The 19,668-nt window shown below is 36.2% G+C and overlaps 1 protein-coding gene and 1 non-coding gene across 2 annotated transcripts; both read left to right on the top strand.

Annotated features, from left to right (window-relative positions):
* LOC113052027 (transportin-2-like) lies at nucleotides 1–19,659 on the top strand. The gene is made up of 25 exons (XM_026216273.1): nucleotides 1–145; nucleotides 2,083–2,182; nucleotides 2,509–2,584; nucleotides 2,695–2,844; nucleotides 5,098–5,204; nucleotides 5,419–5,552; nucleotides 5,646–5,727; nucleotides 6,871–6,993; nucleotides 7,079–7,197; nucleotides 9,201–9,261; nucleotides 9,451–9,622; nucleotides 10,638–10,790; nucleotides 11,198–11,423; nucleotides 12,449–12,620; nucleotides 12,709–12,795; nucleotides 12,880–12,987; nucleotides 13,074–13,232; nucleotides 13,408–13,495; nucleotides 13,625–13,723; nucleotides 13,835–13,930; nucleotides 14,059–14,134; nucleotides 16,252–16,351; nucleotides 16,969–17,043; nucleotides 17,158–17,300; nucleotides 17,384–19,659. Exons 2-24 carry the CDS (start codon nucleotides 2,084–2,086, stop codon nucleotides 17,263–17,265), a joined length of 2,670 nt encoding a protein of 889 aa, XP_026072058.1. The 5' UTR covers nucleotides 1–145; nucleotide 2,083; the 3' UTR covers nucleotides 17,266–17,300; nucleotides 17,384–19,659.
* LOC113056081 (small nucleolar RNA SNORD41) lies at nucleotides 9,310–9,377 on the top strand. Its single transcript, XR_003277656.1, has one exon. It is a non-coding gene; the product is annotated as a small nucleolar RNA SNORD41 (small nucleolar RNA).
* Nucleotides 19,660–19,668: the final 9 nt, after the last annotated feature.

The raw sequence follows: 19,668 nt of genomic DNA, 5'->3' as shown, positions 1-19,668 counted from the left end.
GTTGGACGAAAGATCGTCACTTCCTCACTGTAGCGCTCGCGCTGCGGAAGTGTTTGAATGTGCCATTGATTGCGCGAGACCAGGCAGAGGCAGCGCGCGATCCACGCTGCACGAGCTGATCGATAGGCCTCTGTGCGCGGCATGTGTAAGTGAACACGACCGAGTTTTCATCATTAATGGTCTTTACGTATTATATAATATATACATATATATATTAAAGCGAGAGAGAGAGTTTTACAAGGCAATAGTTAGCAGCATGGATCAGAACGAGTGCGCACGCAAGATCATATACTAAGATATACACTTCTTGTAGGAATATAATGCTGCTTTCGGTGACTTAAAAAGTCTATACTTATTGCTTTAGGATTTGAAGTTTCGCGTGATGTTTTTGTTATTGTACCGGTGTTATTATAAAGGTTATTAATGCGGGTCGTGTCTGAGGTCTTCGAGCTGCATTGAAAGACAAGGCCTCAGACTGGTATGCAGGCGTGATGACCATGTGCATTGCTTTCTTCTTCATGCTTTGATGTCTTTATTTAATAATGAACAATAATAAGTCAAATATGGGTTAATCCATTTTAGTCAGACCCTTAATGCAGATTTCATGAATTGTTATTGAATCGCATAAACTACAATTTCTCAGTTCACAAAGTACCGGGTTATTAATAACTTTGCGTAGACTTAATGCGCAAAAAGTTATACAAGTTGAATATATTAAAAAACGAAACCGTTTAATACTTAAGTATTAATCACAAGGTTAAATGATTTAAACATTCCCTAATAGAAGCAATTTTTATGCTGTTTTTTTATTTTAAAGTAGTAGACCGATTTTAGTACACACACACATGTAACAAAACAACACACACAAAAATAATTCTTCAATCTGAAATTGAGAACGAAACATACCTGGAAGTAATTTGAAATAATAATAACTATATATATATATATTTATATGTATGTATATATGTATATATATATATGTATGTATATATGTATATATATATATGTATGTATATATGTATATATATATATGTATGTATATATGTATATATATATATGTATGTATATATGTATATATATATATATGTATGTATATATGTATGTATATATGTATGTATGTATATATGTATGTATATATGTATATATGTATATATGTATGTATATATGTATATATATATATATATGTATGTATATATGTATATATATGTATGTATATATGTATATATATATATATGTATGTATATATGTATATATATATATGTATGTATATATGTATATATATATATGTATGTATATATGTATATATATATATGTATGTATATATGTATATATATATGTATGTATATATGTATGTATATATGTATATATATATATGTATGTATATATGTATATATATATATGTATGTATATATATGTATGTATATATGTATATATATATATGTATATATATATGTATGTATATATGTATATATATATGTATGTATATATGTATGTATATATGTATGTATATATGTATGTATATATGTATATATTATATATGTATGTATATATGTATATATATATATGTATGTATATATGTATATATATATATGTATGTATATATGTATGTATATATATGTATGTATATGTACATTTGTATCTGGATAGGCTTTCTCTGTTGTTATCACTGATTAACTTCAAGATGCACAGCATTCTTGCATCTTGTTGCATCTTTTTGGTTTAACCTTTCATAATACAAAATTTATCTCCAATCTTTGATATAGAGATTAAACTAAACACTGTTTTTCAGGTTTTAAACTGTTTGTTCTGGTTGTGGAAATGGCTTTTAGCTTTTATGCATAGTCATGTGCATTGATATTGTGTTTCTCCATAACTTCTTATGCCCTCGACAATGTAGCAATGCGATGCATAATACGCAAGACCTTAGCACTGGACCAAATTGCTCTGCAGAAGTACAAAGTCCACATAGTAGAAAAAGTTGTTTTGTAGTCATAAGGTGTTGCAATCTTGTGATATGAGGAAGTAAGGTTTGAAGAAATAAGGAAGGAGAATCTAATTGTGTCTTTTGTGGTCTGTGCGTAGGATGGAGTGGCAGCCGGATGAACAAGGCCTCCAGCAGGTCCTGCATCTCCTGAAAGACTCGCAGTCTCCAAACACGACCACACAGCGAGCTGTGCAGGAGGTATCCTCAGCTACACAGCACAATATTTACTGCCACTTACAGAACTTAAGGGATTTGTGATGTACGGGAGGTGACCATACTGATATTGAGAATCAGTAGCTTTATTATTACAGATAACAGTCTGACAAAGATGTATTGAATGGAAATCCTGATATCATTATGTAGCTTTAAAGAAAAAATATTTAATCTGCTTTACCAAAGAAGCATCAATGTACATATTGAGCTGCGACTATTCACGTACAGTCACTTACTTACCATTATTAGTACAGTACAGTAACCATGTGCTAATGTCATCTGTCTTAATTCTCTTTCATTCAAACTCTCAGAAACTGGAGCAGCTGAACCAGTTTCCTGATTTCAACAACTATCTTATCTTTGTCCTGACGAGGCTGAAAACTGAAGGTGGGTGTCTGGGTAATTGTTTTTGCATAAAGCTTCTTATTGCATTTGCTCCTTGAGGGTTCTAGACAGTCTTTAGCTATGAATTTGATTAGTTTCTTCACGCTCTACAGATGAGCCCACTCGATCTCTCAGCGGTCTGATACTGAAGAACAACGTGAAGGTTCACTATCAGAACTTCCCTCCTGCGGTTGCACACTTCATCAAGCAGGAATGTTTAAACAACATCGGAGACCCTTCCCCTCTCATCCGCGCCACGATCGGTGAGTATTTCCTGGCTCTAAATGAGGTGGAGGTGGTACCATCCCGATCATGTGCACACGTTATACCCACCCTTCATCTGCCTGAAACAAACACTTTTTACACGCAATTAATTTTAGCTGTTCAGATAATTAGATGATGGAAGAAAATCACAATGTCAAGTGAAATTTTAACAAAACAAACCTGTTAAACATTTAATGCTACATAAGGGGCCCTTTGCAGTGTAGGTGAAGATAAACATAACATGAAACTGAAAATCTTCATCCACGCCTGGTCCACAAATCCTATGTTCACTTATAATAAAGTGCCTCTATAGAAGAAAAAAAATTCTTACAGTCTTAGGCAAATTCTTCTGATCGAATACATAAAGAAAATTATTCACAGTAGGGTAACTGGTGCATTAGATCTAACATTAGCATTAAGCTACATAAGAGTATTTATAAAATTAATACCATGCTTTCACTCATTTCACTTCAAACCACTATCAAGTGTTTGTAACTAGTTCTGAATGCAATCTAATGTGGATTCTGATCATATCCAACTTAGGTCTGTCCCAAAAAAAATTGTAATTTCAAATATTCGTCAAATAAAATACAAAAAATTCAAATGCAAAAAACCTTGCATTTGAATTTTTGTTCTGCGTCAGCCGTGAGGCAGCTTTATCAGTGGTGCATGAAATGTGAAGACGATGTAAGTGTCATTGCATTTTAATGCTTTTGTTACCCTATCTGGGTGAGCCCACTATATGTGGCACTGCTACGTCGTCCACACAGAACGCATATGTATCTAGAGGGACATCTATCAACGTTGCACTCGTGTTTCGCTAATGAGAGGGGCATGTTTAGTAAGCGATGTAAAATTAATGTAAGTTCAACTTATTGAAAATCTGAATACAATTCTATTAATTTTCTATTAACATTCTATTAATTATTTTATATTTAAGTAGAACATTTAAAAAAGGAGCTACTGCTTGTCAGATTGCATAAATCAGTGGAAAATGAATAGAAATGATTGTGTAAAGAAATATAAAAATATGTGAAGAGATTACAGTGCTCCAGACTGCGTCCATTTTTTCTGTCGACGTGACTATTTTTTGTGAGAGGTCGCACTGGTGTGACCACCGCGTTACCCAACTCAGAAGCTCTGTCATTTCTGTTGCATTTGAGAAACATCAAACGGCAAACGAAAGCGAAACTAAACCGTGCTACGTTTCAGCTGCGCAGCACGGACTGTTTATCAGTTCGGATTGTGACGCAAACAAACCAGTCTGAGCTCAGAACAGCTTCACTCGGGAGCCAAAGTTGATTTCACATCACTGTTACTGCACAGATGTACCAGTGCTGTGAGATCCAGTGAAAAGCGTTTGAATTCACCACACCATGATAAGGTTCATGCGAAAACTAGTGAGAATCATTCAAATTCTGCACAGAAATCTGTTATAAAGCGTGCTGACATACTTCAGGAAACCAGAAGTAGTAACGTTAACTGTAACCACGGTGTGTGGTAGAAATAGTTGAATACATTACATCATTCATTTCTGGGTTTGTACAACCTTTTGAGAAAGAAATTCAAGCACTTTTCAATGACTTTCAAGCATTTCACACAACTATTTTCAGCACTTTAAAGCTCTAAGATGATCCAGTTTGAATTTTATTTTTATTGGGATGAACAAAATATACTTTGGTAAACAAACTTGTGTAAAATTGTAATAAAAATACATCAAATCACAATTATAACCAGTAGACAGCAGCAGATGAGCGCTTATTAGTCATTCATTTCTACCTTTTCCTCTATATTTTTATGTAAAATCACTATTATAAAATATAAAATCATCAAGAAATCAGATTTTGTCAGAGTTGTACCCTTTTTTTTTTTTTTTTGAACATGAAATATTACTAGTAACTGCACTTATTAATGCAAAACAATAGTAATTTTATGATTAAATTACCTTTATTTGGAATACCCCCAGCTCTGGTGCCTCCATCTGTAGAACTTCATGGTGCTGGAGCCACTGCTCTCAAATAATAGTCTGGAGCCCTGTATCCGTAAATAAAGAGACCAGTATTCCTACAAATATGCACACTTTGTTTGGACTAAAAGCCCTAATGGACATGGTTCACTCATGCTTGCATTTGACTGTCTGTCTGAGTTTTCTCAAAAGCCAGAGGCGACGCAGTGTAGGAAAAACAAGTGCAAATCTAGCAATTTTATATTTGCAGTCAATATGAGGAAATGTGCTAATTCCTGTCTCTCAGGTATCCTCATCACAACGATTTCCACCAAAGGGGAGCTGCAGACGTGGCCAGAGTTACTGCCTCAGCTGTGCAACATGCTCAGTTCAGAGGACTACAACATCTGTGAGGTCCGTGCATTTCCTCTGTGCTCTTCATAGCTGCCTTTGTCCTCTCACTCATTTATCCTGCTTTTCCCATTCTATTTTGTGCACATTTTCATATGCAAAAATGTGTTTGGAAATGATTCAAGATGCAGACAAAGTGGCAGTGACGCTTTGTTTCACATCTAGAGATGTTCCCGAGTTGTGTGGCTCTCAATCTTAGTTTCTCATTCGCGCGCAGGGCTCGTTTGGAGCTTTACAGAAGATCTGCGAGGACTCGTCTGAGCTCCTGGACAGTGACGCTCTCAACCGACCCCTCAACATCATGATCCCCAAGTTCCTGCAGTTCTTCAAACACTGCAGCCCCAAGATCAGGTCGGTCTGAGAGAGAGCGGACGGATGGAGTTATTTTTCATATGTTGCATCAAGTGGTTCTGGAAGCTTATGGTTGTTCGTGTGTGTCCTCAGGTCTCATGCAGTTGCCTGTGTGAACCAGTTTATCATCGGAAGAGCACAAGCCCTGATGGACAACATCGACACCTTTATTGAGGTACCTCGATGGAGTGAATAAGTAAATTGCATAGCACCTCATTTAAATATCAGATGTGAACTTGTGGGTCAAGTGGTCAGTCACATGATTGTCATCTGTAAAAAACAAAAAAAAGTTACTTTTTGTGTAAAAATATCCTATTATTTGATAAATCTTTTTAAAAATAAAATTTTAATTAAAATGTTCATTTTTTTTTTTTAAATGTGAGACAAACTCTTAATTACAATGGGGTAAACTAAAGCTTTTTTTTTTAAATTAAGTTAACTCTTTTGAAGAGTTTATTTTAATTGAGTTTACAGTGTTTTTAGCTAAAATAAATAGTAAAAACCTGATATTATTTAGCCATGAAAATTTCTCACCATAAAACACAAACAAATGTAGGGTCATTGTTTGACTGTTACTTTTGAATATTGATATTCGTTTTTATTATTGGTATATTATAAATATTTACATTTTTTGCACACCATAATAGTTTATTTAAAAATGTATTTTTTTCTAGTTGAGTCACACAATCTTTGTTTTTATCATTAAATAGTTGAGTTGTTTTCACATTGATGTGGGAGAAAAATGCAGACTATGTATTCGGGCTATAATAAAATCACTGACCAGTCCCTTTAAAATTAGCTTGGAAAATATTCAGAATTTTGAATTTAATGCTATAAATATTAAAACTAAAAGCTATTCCATATAATAACAGTGGCCCATTTCAAAAGTTAACTTGAAAACTTTAGCATTTCAGTAATAACTGTCCACAATTAAAATGATTCCACATTACCATGAATTGCAGCAGTTGCTGTACATGTCTTGGCAGTGGTCAAAAAGCAATTTACAAATCCTTTGGAGTAACCCCATCTTGTAAACTCACAGATATGAAATTAAATTACTCACACATTGCAATTAAATGCGTTACAACCTTGGTATAAAAAAAACAAAAAAAACAGTAGGTATTTTGGCTGGGACTTTTTACACTGGTGCTGGGAGTAAAACACCAACCTTCTGGATTCGGATGGCAATAAAATCACAGACTAGCCCCTGTAAATGTTTTCCTTACCTCAGCTCCCATCGAGAAACCTTTGCTGTCCAAATATGGCTTTGTTGTAACTGCAGTATTTGAATCTGTTTTCTGCCTTGGCTGTTTTCCAGAGTCTGTTTGTGCTGGCTGCAGATGAGGAGTCAGAGGTGCGGAAGAACGTGTGCAGGGCTCTGGTCATGCTGCTGGAGGTGCGAGTGGACCGACTCATCCCTCACATGCGCAGTATCGTAGAGGTGAGGTGAACCGGGTCTTGCTGACCCAGAAATGGTGTAGATCTAGACTAGTCAGAGATGCTGATGAGGTTAACTGTTTCTGTAGTACATGCTGCAGCGCACACAGGACCCGGATGAGAATGTGGCTCTGGAGGCCTGTGAGTTCTGGCTTACGCTGGCTGAGCAGCCCATCTGTAAGGACGTCCTGTCTGGACATCTTGCACAGTAAGTGACCTTTCCCATCAAAAGTGCATTTGCTTCAGTTGACAAACATGCACAGTCCCAAACCCATCAATAGCAACCATCCTGAAGTGTGACGTGATATGCAGAAGCCAGGGCTACAAGCTGAAGTTATTTTCATGTAGGGTTGTGACGTGGAGGAAATATTTCCCTCCGGTTAATCGACATGTGACACACCAGTAATACCGGTATCACCTGGGGGTGGGGTTCTCCTGGGGGGTTTCTCTGCTTTTCCTCACTTTCTTTCGCTTTTTAAATAGCTTTTAAATGCCTGTGCGCGGCAATTGCTTTAAGGGATACAACAAACCGGTAAAACGACAAACACAGTTATATTAGGTAAACTCTTGTTATTAAAACGAATACAAAAGGCTTTTCAAAGTCCAAAATATTGCCAAACAGCTTGGTGCTTTTTCACGTTCTCTGGAATTTTTTTTTTTTTTTTTAATTCTTTAAACTATTATTCATTTATGTAACTTTATTCTACTGTATTTCTTAGGGATGCAATGATTCACCACGAACCGGTTGAAGATTTTTAAAATGTGGTCGATTTCAAAATCGATTCTCAAAGGCCACGAATAGATTTTTTTTCCATATTTCTGCAAACATTGAACGTAAGATTAACCTTAAATCTAATTACTAGTCTTCTCCAGTAGATGTCACTCTCTTATTTGCCTTGTGCGATGTTACCAAGGAGCGAGAGGCAAACCTGTCATTCATTCATTTATTAATTGAGTTGAATCGAGAATCGAGTATGAAAAATCGAATCGAAATCGAATCAATTTGAGAGCTTCTGAATCGAATCGATCTGGAACATCTGAATCGATACCCAGCCCTACGTTCAAATCGGTATAGATGTTAAATGAATCGGGTTAAATTTGCCGGTGGAGTTCATATGAATAGATCTCTGAAAGGAACTGACTGTCTTTAGAAAAGATCTTTATCTTGTCTCTGTAATGCATATTAATGTAGTGTTCATAGTTGCGCTTCTTTGTTTACGGCGGTAACCAATGAAACGCTGTATCACTGCTGTTCTACGAGCGCCACCTGCTGTCAGAGAGTGAATCTGCGTCTCATTCAGTTCGTCTGCTGTTTCGGTTTTGTGCAGATGTTTTATGTAGCGTAGTTTCACCAAACTAAAGTCAGCACATTCTGTTTTTGTTTTAAAATTTCAAATGATACAATCTAAATTAAATTTAAAAACTGCTCATGACGCATGTATTCAGCATCTTTGTTTGGATTGTGATTCAAATCCAGTGGTTGCCTCCAATTTTGAATGGAAAGAGCACAGACAAAGCCTTTGGTTAAATGAAAAGATTTGTCTTATTTGATTAAATGTGTGGTTTGTTAAAAAAAAAAAAAAATGTTTTCTTATTTGACATTTGTTTCACAAAGAAATTTGCATTTTGTCAAAGCAATAATTAAGACACCTTTTGTTTATAATTTGTCTTAAATAAAATTTTGTAAAGAAAACAAACTTGTGAGAAACTCGAATCATGAAATCAGTATTGAGTTGTTACATACCTAGTATTACTTTATTTTAGCATTTTATTTTATACATTATAAGGCATTTAAAATAACTGCAATTTTTTTTGCCTTTTTTTTTTTATTTAAAAATAATTTAAACCGAAGACATTTAAATAGCGAAACCAGCTTTTTTCCTTTTTTTAAATTTTTTTTTTACAAATTATTTTATTGTAGTTTTTAATTATTATACATTTTAATAAATTCCCTCTTTAAATATTTAGACATTTAAGACATTAAAATGAAAATAACTGTAGTATAGCGGAATCTGTCAGTTGACTTTCTACTGTTGCACGGTATTCAGCAACTGAACTTCCTGCCTGTGGCCATAGAGATTATCTCATGCGTTGCTCAAATGTCAGAGACACTCTTATTATTCGTTTAATCCTCCAATGACTGCATCACATCCATCTATACTTTCAATTATTCTGATGTCCAGTTTTAACCTCCTGTCTTTAATCTGTTAGACTGGTTCCTGTTCTGGTGAACGGGATGAAGTACTCGGAGATTGACATCATTTTGTTAAAGGTTAGTTACTTTACTTCACTTCACAAGAACTTCTACAGCAGCATGGCCTCGGGTGTGAAGATATCATTATCCCTGATTTCTCCATGATTTTCAAGTATTCATACTGTCTGACCCAAGGCCTTTGACTCAGTCATTGCTGTCCAGCTTTGAAAGTTGTCTCATCACGCTGACCTTCTGCTTCCTGTGTAGGGTGACGTGGAGGAAGACGAGGCCGTGCCGGACAATGAGCAGGACATAAAGCCACGCTTTCACAAGTCTCGTACAGTCACCCTTCGGCACGAGGGTGATGAAGGCGAGGAAGGAGAGGAGAGTGATGAGGATGATGACGATGACGATGACAGTCTGTCCGACTGGAATCTACGTAAGTGTCTTGTATAGGTCCCTATGATTTCCGTGATGCGGAATCGCGTAATCCAGTCATAAAATTGAAGCTTACTGTATAACATGGAGTGTCACAGAATTTCTCTGAGAGAACGTCATAAGCATTTTACAGTTTCATTTGAGTAAAATTAACGTCATATCATATACAGAACTTCAAAATAAAAGTTTGGTTTAACTTTAAGACATTGTGACAGAAATATATTACTATGTTCACTAGAATGTACGTAATACTACTAAGACTACTAATAAAATTAAAAAATTAACATTAAGCAATAATTGCACAATAATTCTTCCATGTTTTAATTTTGATAGTAAATCCCCTTAATTTTCATTACCTAAAAAATAAATGTTTCATGCCTTTTATTTGATGATTAGAAAAATTTTAATTCAAAATTCATAAGGTTATTGTAACAATAAGTGTTGATAAATTAAGTTGTTTTATGCATTTAAAAAATTTGACATGCTAGAAAAACTGCATTTAATACATTTAATGGTAATAAAATAAGGTGAGAACAAATAAAAAATTTCATAGGGCCCTAAACATGTAATTTTTGTTGCATTTTTAATCAATTGATATTAGTGTATTCGTTTCATGATTTTAATTAAACATGTTTTTGGATTAATAAAAATAGATTTTTTTTAACATTTAAAATTGAGTCCAGTAAAATTGAAACCGAAATAAACAATCAAGAAATTTTAACAAAAAAAAAAAAAAAAACAGAATATAGAAAAATATGAAGTGGATTTCATAGGGCCCTACTTATGAGGAACCAACCTGATGCTGGTGAAATGTTGCCTGTTTTTGTAAGCAGATATCAAGGTTTGCTCACGTACTTGGTGTTTTCAGTGGAGATGATTACACACAGTGTCATGAATGTCAGTGATGTTCAAGTATTCATACTGTCTGATCCACAAAAAGCTTTCAAAGCTTACAGTTCCAGGGGTGCTTGAAGAAACATCTAATCCTATGTGCTACATGTGCATTTCTTCTGCAGGTAAGTGTTCAGCGGCTGCTCTTGATGTCCTGGCAAACGTGTTTCGGGATGAGTTGCTGCCACACCTGCTTCCAGTGCTGAAGGAGCTGCTGTTCCACCCGGACTGGGTGGTTAAAGAGTCTGGCATCCTGGTGCTGGGAGCCATCGCTGAAGGTATGGGAATGAACCTGCTAAATCTGCTCTTTGTTCTGATTTGGATGCAACAATCTGCACTCTGTGTGCGGCCTACTATTGAAGACTTATGCAATAATTGATGTTTTTAACTGCAGTGTGACAGTTCATGTGACAGTTCGTTTTTAATTTAATTAAATGTTTTTTATTTATAAAAAGTCACTTGTAAAAATATAAATTGGTGTTCCATTAAGGCTGGTATATTTTATTTATTTTCATTTATTTCATTATTTTCAGCATCATTGCTCCAGTCTTCAGTGTCACATGATCCTTCAGAGATCATTCTGATATAATGATGTGGAGCTCAGAAAACAGTTCTTATCTTTGTTGAAAACCAGTGTTTGTCTGGGAAATGACCTTTCTGAGCGCCTCCTCTCTCTTGTCCACAGGCTGTATGCAGGATATGGTCCTGTACCTGCCGGAGTTGATTCCTCACCTGATCCAGTGTCTGAGTGATAAGAAAGCACTGGTCCGCTCCATCGCCTGCTGGACTCTGAGCCGCTATGCACACTGGGTGGTCAGCCAGCCGCCGGACTCCTATCTCAAACCCCTCATGACCGAGCTGCTCAAACGAATCCTCGACAGCAACAAGAGGGTTCAAGAGGCGGCCTGCAGGTGTGTTTGACCTTCAGACCTAAATAACTGATCTTAACGTGCCTGTCTGGCCACGTATGACACTTGCAGCCTTTAACTGGTAAACTGGAGATATTTTGATACATTTTAGTGTTAGTTAACTAAAATCAATAACTGAAACAAAGCTTCAATCAAATATATTAGATTAACGTCAGCTTTAACTGATTTCACCATGATGCCATGGCATCATTTCTAATTGTGTTTTTTTTAAGACTACTACAGTGACTAAAGCAAATAAAAGCTAATTAGAAAAATGAACAAAAATGACAAGATCGCATAAGAATTCGTTAAACTGAAAATATTAAGGCTAAATATCGTATTGGTATATAAATGCTTAAATAACAATGGAATTTAGGTATAATAAACCATAAGACTATAAAATCCCTCTTAAACTTAAACTAGCTAACCATTATAGATTGATTTGGGGTTGCTTCCCTGCTGAGATAACATGTTAACCTGATAACTGTCACTCACGTTTTTGAAGATAGACTTGAATGTGCATGATACCAACCTCAATTTTTATAATTCATGACTGAAAAAATTTTGTAACATGATTTTCATGTACCATTTACATGGTAATGTAATGTCTGATTTTAAAATGGGGTTTGAAGGATGAATTTTGAGATTTTATGTTTTCAAGTGATCTATAACTTCTGATGATTTCTAAAATGTGATAGAGAAAAAGGCAACGAGGAAGTCTTTTTTTTAAACAAAGGTCAAAGCTCATTTTGTAATGTAGATTTCTAAGGGGGCACTCTTGTCATAAATTCATCTATAACTTTTCCTACATAATTTTTAACAAAAAATATTGTTAAAATATTAGACCTTTCCAACGATATATAGTTTGTCAAGATTAGATTAGATTTGATTGTAATATAGTATAGTCAATGTAGGCGTCCCGTATACAGGACGGGGTGACATTTAACAGGTTAAACCAGTCTTTTTTCAGTCTGGATGGTGTTTCAGAAGACATGTTGAGTTAATCCTTGGGTTTTTCCTTTTATCAGTGCGTTTGCGACTCTGGAAGAGGAGGCCTGTACAGAGCTGGTGCCCTACTTGAGCTTCATTCTGGACACACTGGTGTTTGCCTTCAGCAAGTACCAGCACAAGAACCTGTTGATCCTCTACGACGCCATCGGGACCCTCGCTGACTCTGTCGGACACCATCTTAACCAGCCGGTGAGATCACTGTGGCTTTGAGGTTTTTTTTTTTTAGAGATGAAAATGCTCAAGGAGCATAAATAAATGTGACCGTTTGGTATCACAGGAATACATCCAGAAGCTCATGCCCCCTCTTATTCAGAAGTGGAATGAGTTAAAAGATGAAGACAAGGATCTGTTCCCTTTGCTGGAGGTAAACTAGTTCTGCCAATTCTGTGATACTCCTACTTCAAAAACTGGAGTGTCTTAAGGAATTGGTTACTCTGTCTTGTTTCAGTGCCTGTCTTCGGTGGCCACAGCACTACAGAGCGGCTTCCTGCCCTACTGTGAACCAGTTTACCAGCGCTGCGTCACCCTGGTGCAGAAGAACCTCGCTCAAGCCATGGTCAGTGCAGGATGATCCGCTAACAGCGTGCAGTCATTTTGATTCATTCTCCAGATCTTGATGTCTTCTTTCTGTTCTTGTTGCAGATGTATAACCAGCACCCTGACCAGTACGAGGCCCCTGATAAAGACTTCATGATCGTGGCCCTTGATCTGCTCAGCGGTCTGGCCGAGGGACTCGGAGCTCATGTAGAACAGCTGGTCACACGCAGCAACATCATGACCCTGCTCTTCCAGTGCATGCAGGCATGGTTAAATTAAATTAAATTAAATCAACACATTTTAAATTGTATATGTATTTAAAAAAAAAAGTGTGTGTATATGTATAAATGCATTTTTTTGCATTTGCATTTGATGCTGAACATCTATGTGTGTGCTGTATCAGCAAGGCCTAAAAGCTTTATTTCTTCTATGATTAAAGGACACCATGCCGGAAGTGCGTCAGAGTTCGTTCGCTCTGCTGGGAGACCTGACTAAGGCGTGTTTTCTTCATGTGAAGCCCTGCATTGGTGAGCTGTGACCTTTGACTCCTCCTGAGTGAAGGCTGAGATGCGTGGAGAGCTGCTTTCTCATGCTAGCTGTTGCTTCTGTGTTTGTTGTGCTGGTCAGTTTGTCATTGGTCCGTTTACCCTCTCTAGCTGAGCTCATGCCTGTCCTGGGACTCAACCTCAACCCAGAGTTCATATCTGTGTGTAACAATGCCACATGGGCCATCGGAGAGATCGCCATGCAGATGGGTGGGTGTTTATGCACTCTCATAGATGTATATTGAGTACGGTGCAGTTATTTGCATATCTGATATCTGTCCCTTGTCATTTTGGGCTTTTATGTGTCTGGTGTTTTCCCAGGTATGGAGATGCAGCCATTTGTGGCCTTGGTTCTCAATAACCTTGTGGAGATCATCAACAGACCAAATACACCCAAAACTCTGCTGGAGAACACGGGTAAATTATCTGTGTGAAGTGTTGTTCTGATTTCTGGAGCTTTGACTGCAGCTAATGTTTTTAGCTTGAGATTTTGAAACACACTCATGTCCCTTTTTTGTACTTGTTAAATTTTTTTGGTGAAACAGCCATTACGATTGGTCGGCTCGGATATGTGTGTCCACAGGAAGTTGCCCCCATGTTGCCACAGTTCATTCGCCCCTGGTGAGATGTTGAATACACCATTACATGTCTCTTATGTGTGAACTAGTTCTGTTTTAATACAATTCAAACTAAAGAGGGTGGGATGCACCAATAAGGATTCATCTTAAATCTGGAATAAACCTAGGTTTATCTAATAATTCTATAATTGCACCAATATTTAAACTGTTTAAAAATAAGCAAGTTTACATTTAAACCATAATGCAGTACTCCATTAATTGATAATATAAACATTAATGTTTTCATTGCCTGCTTGATCAGCCGTGTAATCCAGTGGTCTCTCTGTGTAGCGGTTTATAAATATACCTGACAATTTACAAGTTTCCTTTATCGATAAGTTACTTTTGTCAGAGACTGTTTGCTAGTCAATAAAGAATAATATAGACATTGTAGCCGTTTAATTAAAATGGCGAATCCTAATTCCTGTTTGTTAATCTGTTTAAAATTAAAGGGTTAGTTCACCCAAATAGCAAAATTATGTCATTAAAAACTCACCCTCGTGTCGTTCCAAACCCCTGAGACCTCCATTTATCTTCAGAACACAGTTTAAGATATTTTAGATTTAGTCAGAGCTCTCAGTCCCTCCATTGAAGCTGTGTGTACGGTCTACTGTCCATGTCCAGAAAGGTAAGAAAAACATCATCAAAGTAGTTCATGTGACATCAGAGGTTCAGTTAGAATATTCTGAAGCATCGAAAATACATTTTGGTCATAAAATAGCAAAAACTACGACTTTATTCATCATCGTCTTCTCTTCCATGTCTGTTGTGAGATTTCAAAACAAAGCAGTTTGTAATATCCGGTTCGCGAACGAATCATTCGATGTAACCGGATCTTTTTGAACCAGTTCACCAAATCGAACTGAATCGTTTTATACGTTTCCCGTCTTTAATACGCATTAATCCACAAATTACTAAAGCTGTTAACATTTTTAATATGGCTGACACTCCCTCTGAGTTCAAACAAACCACTGTCCCAGAGTAATTCATGCACTCAAACAGTACACTGACTGAACTGCTGTGAAGAGAGAACTGAGGATGAACACAGAGGCTGAGGCAGATAATGAACAAAGGATTGACTCGTTCACGAGTCAAGAACCGGTTGCATCGGTGTTCGGATCACCAGTAGTTCTTTCAATAAACTGGTTGTAGAAAACGGTTCACTGGTTCTTTTGCGCTCAACGTAATGGCGTCATTGGCGATGATTGCCCTTGATTGCCCTTGATTCAAGCCTTCGGTTTACCCGCGCTCATAACACTAGTACAGAATCAGTTCAGAATCAGTCACCAGGCGCTCTGTGTGTTGGTTTGCTTCACGCTGAATCACACATGCGCAGTATCATCAGCTCCTCGTTTCTCGAATCGGACTCGTCTGACAGAAACGGTTCTTGACTCGTGAACGAGTCAGTCTATTGTTCGTTATCTGGCTCGGCTCGGTGTTCATCTTCACAGCAGTTCAGTCAATGTACTGTTTGAGTGCATGCATTACTCCGGGATATTGGTTTGTTTGAACTCAGAGGGAGTGTCAGCCACATTAAAAAAGTTAACATCTTAAATCATTTGTGGATTAATGCGTATTAGAGATGCGAACCGTTTAAAACGATTCAGTTCGATTTGGTGAACTGAATGATTCGTTTGCGAACCTGATATCCAGAATGCTTTGTTTTGAACTTACAACAGACACGGAAGAGAAGACAATGATGAATAAAGTCGTAAAGTTTGCTATTGTTGGACCAAAATATATTTTCACTGCTTTAAAAACTGACCCTCTGATGTCACATGGACTACTTTGATGATGTTTTTCTTACCTTTCTGGTCATGGACAGTATACCGTACTGAGAGCTCTTGGACTAAATCTAAAATATCTTAAACTGTGTCCCGAAGATGAACGGAGGTCTTACGTGTTTGGAACGACATGAGGGTGAGTTATTAATGACATAATTTTGCTATTTGGGTGAACTAACCCTTAAAGTGATGCAATACAGCTTGATTTAAAATAAAACCCATATCAACATATCCTTGATTAGATCTAAACGTTGCTTAATTTATCCTTTTAGGTGTAACGCACAAAAAATCTACTAAACTTTCTAAACATACCTTTTTTTTTTTTTTTTTAACCTAGGTGCACATCACTTAGAAACATTCGGGACAATGAAGAGAAAGACTCTGCCTTCAGGGGCATTTGTGTAATGATTGGGGTAAATCCTGGAGGGGTTGTACAGGTGAGAGGATACAAGGGGAAGTCATTCAAGAGCAAATCTGTTATCCAAATTAAAAACTGATTTATTATATATTTTTCATATTTATTTGATTTTATACATTTATTGGACACGCCAAAATCTATGTACCCAATCATTACAATAAAATCACACTAGATTTGATGAACTGTAAGACATTCACAATGTAAAGTAAATTGATACATTTTAATTTAACTTCATTGAACTTTTAATTAATTATTTAATAGTTTGTAATTAAAAAGTGCATTTAATTTATAACCTTTATAATGTATAAATTTAATGACATATATACTATATAGCAAAATCAGTAAAAAAGCAATATAAATATAATTTGTCATTTACTTTATGCACTTGCTAACCTAAAATAAACGATGATACAATTTATAATTAAAATCTAAATAATAAGTTGGGTTGTTAGACTAAAATTTCCATACTTTAACAAATATCTGAAATGTATTTATTTTTTCTCTCTACATTTTCTTATGTACTAACTACCATAAAATAGAAATATAGTTTATTAAATCTAAAATATAAACAATAAATCGAGTTATTGAGCTGAAAGTTACAGTTTGGCTTCAATGGAACTTTTTTTTTGGATGCAGGACTTCATCTTTTTCTGTGACGCTGTGGCCTCTTGGGTGACTCCAAAAGATGATTTGAGAGACATGTTCTACAAGGTACACATGCTCTTCTGTAACGAACATCTTTGATTTAGATGGCTTCACAGCTGGTCAAGATAGAAGCACACTTATCTGCTATGCTTCAGCAGAACTGATCCATTTCTCGTCTAGATTTTGCACGGCTTCAAGGATCAGGTCGGTGAGGATAACTGGCAGCAGTTCTCTGAACAGTTTCCTCCGCTGCTGAAGGAGAGGCTTTCGGCCTGCTATGGTGTGTAGACGCCACCCCAGCTGACATGGGAACCAACTATTAGGTGAGAATAACCCCAATGGTAAATTAAAACCTCAAACAAAAGCAGCTTTGGCCATGGTTTGAACACTTTTTTTTTATTTGCAGGTCAAATCTACGGGAGGGTTACTGGGGAGCTCATCCATGTCTGTTTGTGGGAACTACCTGCTGTTAGAGCCAAAGACGTGTGACTGTTTGTCATCTGGAGCGATCCCGCTTCCTCCAGCTCTGCGAAAGAGGATTTGAAAGAGCGTTAATGTGAAATCAACCTTTTTTTACGGTCACTGTTTGGCTTCTGACTCGCTCAGAATGGGAATGAATCGTGAAGCTCAGGGATCTTGAATTGGGAGGGAGGGATCGTTCAGGCGAGATTCACCAGCTGCTTATTGGACAAAAACGATGCCATTCAATAGTCCAGCCTTAGCCAAGCCTGGCTTCTCGGCTAGATGCCAAAAGCACACACACAACATCTGCTACAAGTGGCAGACTGTGCCTGAACAACATGTTTTCTTAAAGCTACAGGTCACCCAAAAATGAAAAGTTTCACCCTCATGTCAATCAAAACAAGTATATATCTTTAAGATGTTAAATGGCGCAATCGTTCTTTTACATACATAACAAAAAGTGCATTATAGTGCTGCTGATAGGACAATTTTAGGACATTTTTTTTTTTTTGAGACTGGCTAAAATGTAGTTATTCACTAAAAGTCTCAGTATTATTTTGTGATGTACACAGCATAGGTTTTTCTTACAGAGTCACTTCATGGAGAATTTTCATTTTTGGGTGTACCGTCACTTTAAAAGTTGTTCGTTTAACTGGTAATTTAATATGTTTATAGGGTTGGCTCATGAGCGAAGCATGCAATCATTATGACATAAGTACATATTTCTGCATTTTCTGCCTGCTTAATTACTTTCCACAACTCCAGATTACATCAAGCTATATTTTCATTCCATGAAGAAACTGCTTATTTCATTTATTGCTGATAATTCTGCTGCAGCCTGTAAAGAAACCATAATAGAATTGCTGATTTTCTGTTCACGTAATGCTTCCTCTTTTTGCTTAACTGAAACGTGCATAGCACGAAGGGCACTGAGGTTTCTTGATAAAGTAATCCTTTTCCCCAATTGATCGCTGTAGTCTGTATTTAAGCATTATTTTTATTCCTTTTGTGTTGCAAACATACTGTTAAGATTGATTTCAGAAAGCCTGCACCAAGAATTCACTGTAGAGATCGAGTTGTTTGCCTCTGCTGTTTTTAAAATGAATTCTAGGGAGTTAATAACTAAAATGCTTTAGGAACTTTAGTTAGTGTTATTGATATGCACTTTCTCTTATAAGGACTGTGTGTTGTTCCCCCTCAAACACGGGAATCTAGTGAAGTTATGAAGGCTGTTTTTGTACATGGTAATCTAATTAATTACCATGAGAGAAACAGCTTTTTCTTTAATGAACTTAACTTTAACACGGAGTATAATTTTAGCAAAGCAAACTAATCTGCGGTAATAGCATGTAATTTGGGAAGATTGTCCAGTCTCCAGGAGGACAGTGTTGGTGAGTCCCGCTTAACTTAAAATAGAAAATGACATAAGAATAAATGCAATTTGAAGTACGTCATTCTATGTTGATGGGGCTTGGAATTTAGAAAAGGTTTCCCAGGTTTTTAGTTGTTTTGATCATGTTTTAACTGTTGTGCTTTTAAATGCCTGTTTAAGCAATATGCATGTTCATCCCTATCAATGGCAGTTGCATCTTAAGGTTTCTTCTCTCATCATTAAACACTAGCTCTGACAATCTCATTTTTAAAATCTATACATATTTGTAAGCTGCTCCACCGTGTAGGGTTTTTAGTTTTTAACATTTTAGATGTATTTCACAGATTTGGTAAGCAACCCTGTTAGACATTTAATTCAAAAGAACAAGGTTAACCTTAAAAACAAAGGCAAAGTTGTGTAGTCTGATTATAAAATCATGCTGTATTTATAAATATTTGGAATTGGTTATCTAAAACTGTCAACTGAAAAAAACTCAGTTTCTAAATGATTAATGCACTGATGCATTTGTTCCTGTTACTGTAATAACAATATGCTGCCAAGCAGACCTGTGTTCAAACAAAACCCTATCATTTTGTTTTAGTTTTTTTTTTTACTTTTTTAATTTTATTTAAAATTGTTTTAAGTATTTTTGTTTAAGTGTTTAATATACTTTTGTTTAATATATTTTGTTTTGTGCACATGCACAAAGATTTTTTTTAGACTTTAAAAGTTTTTCCTTTTTGCTTTCTTTTTGTTTTAAAGAATTTTATTTGATTTAATTTAGACATTTTGCGATGGAGAAATGCATTTAGCTTATGATTTTCAGAAAGTCTGCTGAAGCATTATTAGGTTTTCCT

Source organism: Carassius auratus, chromosome 3 (genome assembly GCF_003368295.1).
Source record: "Carassius auratus strain Wakin chromosome 3, ASM336829v1, whole genome shotgun sequence".
Taxonomy (NCBI): Eukaryota; Metazoa; Chordata; class Actinopteri; order Cypriniformes; family Cyprinidae; genus Carassius; species Carassius auratus.
Note: the sequence above shows the minus strand (reverse complement) of the source record. Positions and strands in the feature narration are given on the sequence as shown.

Coding starts and splice junctions, on each gene's coding strand:
- LOC113052027 (XM_026216273.1), top strand. CDS start 2,084: ATGGAGTGGCAGCCGGATGAACAAGGCCTCCAGCAGGTCCTGCATCTC. Junction 10,791..11,197: donor GCTGGGAGCCATCGCTGAAG/GTATGGGAATGA, acceptor TCTTGTCCACAG/GCTGTATGCAGGATATGGTC. Junction 13,724..13,834: donor AGAGATCGCCATGCAGATGG/GTGGGTGTTTAT, acceptor GTGTTTTCCCAG/GTATGGAGATGCAGCCATTT.